Source organism: Sprattus sprattus (assembly GCF_963457725.1).
Source record: "Sprattus sprattus genome assembly, chromosome: 14".
Lineage (NCBI taxonomy): Eukaryota > Metazoa > Chordata > Actinopteri > Clupeiformes > Clupeidae > Sprattus > Sprattus sprattus.
This window is the reverse complement of record NC_137912.1, coordinates 17,817,469-17,822,468: the sequence shown is the minus strand read 5'-3', so window position 1 is coordinate 17,822,468 and position 5,000 is coordinate 17,817,469. Positions and strand designations below refer to the sequence as shown.

The 5,000-nt window shown below is 48.1% G+C and overlaps 1 protein-coding gene across 1 annotated transcript in view; it reads right to left on the bottom strand.

Moving 5' to 3' along the window:
- dock4b (dedicator of cytokinesis 4b) overlaps nt 1-5,000 on the bottom strand; it is a 144,905-nt gene that overhangs the window by 29,427 nt on the left and 110,478 nt on the right. The window contains exons 28-32 of the mRNA XM_080851705.1: nt 4,954-5,000; nt 4,707-4,765; nt 3,271-3,419; nt 2,489-2,574; nt 158-184 (exon numbers count right to left, since the gene is read on the bottom strand). The exon at nt 4,954-5,000 is cut by the window's right edge and continues 54 nt beyond it. Coding sequence (XP_080707831.1) covers nt 158-184; nt 2,489-2,574; nt 3,271-3,419; nt 4,707-4,765; nt 4,954-5,000 — 368 coding nt within the window. The remainder of the gene's footprint in view (nt 1-157; nt 185-2,488; nt 2,575-3,270; nt 3,420-4,706; nt 4,766-4,953) is intronic.

The following is a 5,000-nucleotide window of genomic DNA, read 5'->3' as shown; positions in this document are numbered from 1 at the left end:
ACTTCCAAAACACGTGAAACAGGACACACTCACGCACACACACAAAACACACACAAAACACAACACACCACAACATCCTCATTTCCTAAGGCCCTACGGACACCCAATCGCACAGCACCTTCCCACCACCAACACACACGACACAGACGCAGCTTACCTAGGGTACGGACCAAAGAGAGGGATTCTAGTCCGGGAAGCATTGGCGGAACAAATTAATATTCTCATATTAATACATTAATATTCCCACTCACACTCACACAGGTTAGTACAGTTAGTCCAGTTAGTGCCAGAGAGAACAGAGGGAGAGAGAGAGAGAGAGAGAGAGAGAGAGAGAGAGAGAGGTGGAGAGGGAAAGAGAGAGAGAGAGAGAGAGGAGAGAGATAAAGAAAGAAAGAGGGAAAAAGAGAGGGCAGAGAGAGAGGAAGAGAGAGAGAGATGGAGAGCGAAAGAGAGAAAAAAAGAGAGAGGGAGAGAGGTGGAGAGGGAAAGAGAGAGAGAGAAAGGGAACAAGAAAGAGAGAGGGAGAGGGGAGATAAAGAGAGAGGGAAGAAAGAGGGAGATAAAAAGTATTGAGATGGGGGAGAGAGCACGAGAGAAAGAGAGGAAGAGAATGAGAGAGAGAGTGGAAGTGAGTAGAGTGCAGGCTATGGAAAGGAAAAAAGGGTAGGATGGGTGTAGAACAAGGTGGGAGAGGAAGAGAAAGACAGGTATGAAGAAGTAGAGAAAGTTGAGAATAAATAAGAAAAAGAAAGAGAAGGAGAGAGGGGAGATGAGGGTGAAAGAGACAACAAAACAGAGAAAAAACTGAGAACCAAAAGCCCACCAATAAAAAAAGAGATATTGTTTCTATGTATCTAGGACAGGGTCATTACCATTCACAGTAACACATTCTTAGCCTACAGACATGATTTAATTTAGCGCAGAATCAAGCCCCACGGAGTCTCCTTATGCATTATGCACTTCATGTAAATGGATAACGCACAACCAGCACCCTGAGCATGTCAATAGGCCTGGGTTTGGGGAGTCCACTGAGAGGGCGGGGGGTTGGGGGGGTGGGGGACGACTCCATATGACTATGACAGATCACACAACACAGGAAGTACAGGATGCGCATGGATGCATGGGGACGGTGGCTGGTGGACTGTGTTGCCACAGGGACAGAATGCTTCCTGATGCCTGATGTGTCTGGTGAGTGAGTGGGGCATCGTTGGTCATTCCTGCATGACTAGGGGGGTGTCTGGAGGAGCTGGGGTGGGGGTGGGGTGTCTACAACAATGTGGAGAACGTGGGTGACAGAAACGGTTGATACAAACACTCACACACACACAGATGTAAAGATATAAGATTTTGTGCAGAGATTTTGTGCACACATGTGCAAACAGAGGCATGCCCACATACACACACACACACACACACACACACACACACATACACACATGCGCACACACAAACAAACACACACACACACACACACACACCTACACACACACACACACAAACACACGTACAAACACACACACACACACGCACAAACACACACAAACACACACATCCAGGCTATGATCATACCATACCACACCATACAATACAAAGTTCATGCAGACCAACAAACCTGATACACAAGGCAGCTGTGATCTGAGGCAATGAGGTTTAACTAGAGGGAGGGCTTACTTACCTTTATTCTCTCTCTCTATCTCTCTCTCACACACACACAACCTTCTTGTCTTCCCTCACTGTCAAACTCAAGCTGACACCAGTAAGCAAAAGCACACTAAAGCTCATTGAAGATACTACATCTTATGAAAAGCAAATCCATCAGTCTGAAATCCATGGTTGGATGCGTTTCCACATTTTTACATGAACATTACCCTACAGTGATTTGCTGTTCTCTAGTGATTATACTCTACTCTAGTTATTAGACTATACAAAAGAGGGTATGTCTCATCACCTTTTATATATACAGTATACAACATAATATATGCAAAACACAGCAGAACAAATACCACAGACCATGAGAAACTTTGTTTGCTAATATCACTAAAAATAATGTTCTAATTGAATACAGCAGAAGCTACTTTGCTAATATATGACATGGCTACTATGTCAAGTTAGTATTTTGCCTGCCTATGTGATGACCAGTGAAATGTATGACCAGCTGCAACTATCACACACACCACCACTACCCCCCCAGCCCCCCTGATGACTCTGCATGATGACTCTGTCCTGCCAACTGTCCTCCTGACCATCCCTCTGGGGTTTCTCTAGTGACACCTGGCTGCCTGATCATCATCATCATCATCACTCTCATCTGAAAAGAGTTAGTGAAGTGTGCAGTGTTGAGCAGCACCACTGCACCCTTACAGCAGCAGACTACAGAACCGGATCGGGCCTGAATGTGGGCCGGATGCGGCCCAGACCCCGTCCAGTGTCCGCAGCTCAGTGAGCGGTGAGCGGTGAGAGGCGTGCTCTCTGGCAGCTGTTGACTCACATGCTGTTGAAGAGCTCGCGGTACGTCTCATCCCCCTTGCCCTCCGACATCAGGCTGTCTAGCTTATCAATCAGCTTGGCCTCCACCTGCAGCACACACACACACACACACACACACACACACACACACACACACACAAACACAGATAGAGGTCAGGGGTCACCCATCATTAACCCCGACATCACACACACAGCTGCCAGCACAGATGGTTTCACATTACAGTGGTCACTATTGTAGTCTGAGCACTCTTCAAAAGAGGAGTTCTTCTATAACCATCAGAGGCTATAAAGGAACCTTCTGATGTTTTTTTCCCCTTCTTTCTTTTCTTTTAAGCTCGTACCTTCACAGCACTTTACACCTTGCAGCTATATGCAGATATATGAGCTGCCATCAATGATTTTTAATACCAGAGAGGCCACTCATTCCACCTTTCCCATGAACTCCCCAGCATTGTGATAGGCTGCACCATTTTCATACATTTATGAGAGGATCCTCTTACATGTATTGTGTGCCGTGGAATATGATATAATTTATACCACCACAGATCTACAGATCTACGATTTGACTATTTCAATAGCCCATTGCAAAAGGGACTTTTTGAGCAAGTCCATTACACTAGTAATGGGAATTTACTTTGCAATCCGTAGAGATCTCTTTACACTATCAGCAAGCACATCTGCCAGAACAATGGGGACAATACCAGTGTAATGTGAGAGACTCAGGCTGTGGTGCTTCAGGCTGTAGTACCGCCTGTCACCAGCAGGAGGGGTGAGCTCTTTCACCTGTTTGAAGTTCCCGCTGCGGCGCTGCTCCCAGTCCATCATGTCGTGAAAGATGGGAATCATGACGTTCCGCAGGTCAGGCTGGGGCACCAGGGTCACCTCCAGGAACGGGCCGATCATCGCCGGGATGAAGTTCAACTTGTGCTCCCCTGGAGGAGGGAACAGGGAACAGACAACGAGAAACAGAGGGAGAAAGGAAGAGAGGGGCGAGAAAGGGAGAGAGAGAGAGAGAGAGATAAAGAGAGAGATAAAGAGAGAGAGAGAGAGAGAGAGAGAGAGAGAGAGATAGATAGAGAGACATAGGGAAAGTATATCAACTTAATTACACAACACATTGTTCAGTATCAAACGACAGTGGGGGAAATAAAGAATGTGATGTCTGATCTCATCATCTGCTTCAGCGCTTTCTTCTCCCTGTGTCATTTCAGTCTGCTCTAAAGTGCAGCCTCATCTCATCTGTTCATGCAGGTTCACTCCGGCCTCATGTGTTTCTCTCATGTGTGTCTCTCTCTCTCCTGTGCAGGGCTCTTGGCTCGTATGTGTGTCTCTCTCTCGCCTGTGCAGGGCTCTTGGCTCGTGTGTGTGTCTCTCTCTCGCCTGTGCAGGGCTCTTGGCTCGTGTGTGTGTCTCTCTCTCTCCTGTGCAGGGCTCTTGGCTCGTGTGTGTGTCTCTCTCTCTCCTGTGCAGGGCTCTTGGCTCGTGTGTGTGTCTCTCTCTCTCCTGTGCAGGGCTCTTGGCTCGTATGTGTGTCTCTCTCTCTCCTGTGCAGGGCTCTTGGCTCGTGTGTGTGTCTCTCTCTCCTGTGCAGGGCCCTTGGCTCACGTGTTTCTCTGCTGTGAAGGGCCCTTGGCTCATGTGTGTGTCTCTGTCTCTGCTGTGCAGGGCCCTTGGCTGGTGTGTTTCTCTCCTGTGAAGGGCCCTTGGCTCATGTGTGTGTCTCTCTCTCCTGTGCAGGGCCCTTGGCTCATGTGTGTGTCTCTCTCTGCTGTGCAGGGCCCTTGGCTCATGTGTGTGTCTCTGTCTCTCCTGTGCAGGGCCCTTGGCTCATGTGTGTGTCTCTGTCTCTCCTGTGCAGGGCCCTTGGCTCATGTGTGTGTCTCTCTCTGCTGTGCAGGGCCCTTGGCTCATGTGTGTGTCTCTGTCTGCTGTGCAGGGCCCTTGGCTCATGTGTGTGTCTCTGTCTGCTGTGCAGGGCCCTTGGCTCATGTGTGTGTGTCTCTCTCTCCTGTGCAGGGCCCTTGGCTCGTGTTTCTCTCCTGTGCAGGGCCCTTGGCTCGTGTGTGTGTGTGTGTTTCTCTCCTGTGAAGGGCCCTTGGCTCATGTGTTTCTCTCTTGTGCAGGGCTCTTGGTGCTCACGGTGTGTGTGTGTGTGTGTGTGTGTTTGGCCACTGCTTTGTGAATGGCAGAACTGTGTTCAAAGATAATTAGATCATTACCTAAATTCTGCCACATACTGAAGATCTCACAGCCCATCATCACCCTCATGTCTCCATACCTGTGCAGTACACACATACACACAAACACACACACAAACACAAACAAACACAGAGAAAAGGCAATAACACAAAAGTTTTTCAGAAAAGAAAAGATGATCAACAATAACCTACATTCACAAAGTGAATTCCTACATTCCAAAGTGTGTGTGTGTGTGTGTGTGTGTGTGTGTGTGTGTCTTTGACTCACTTTTCCAGCACTTTCTTCCTCTTGGATGGAGAGAAGGTCTCCAGTTG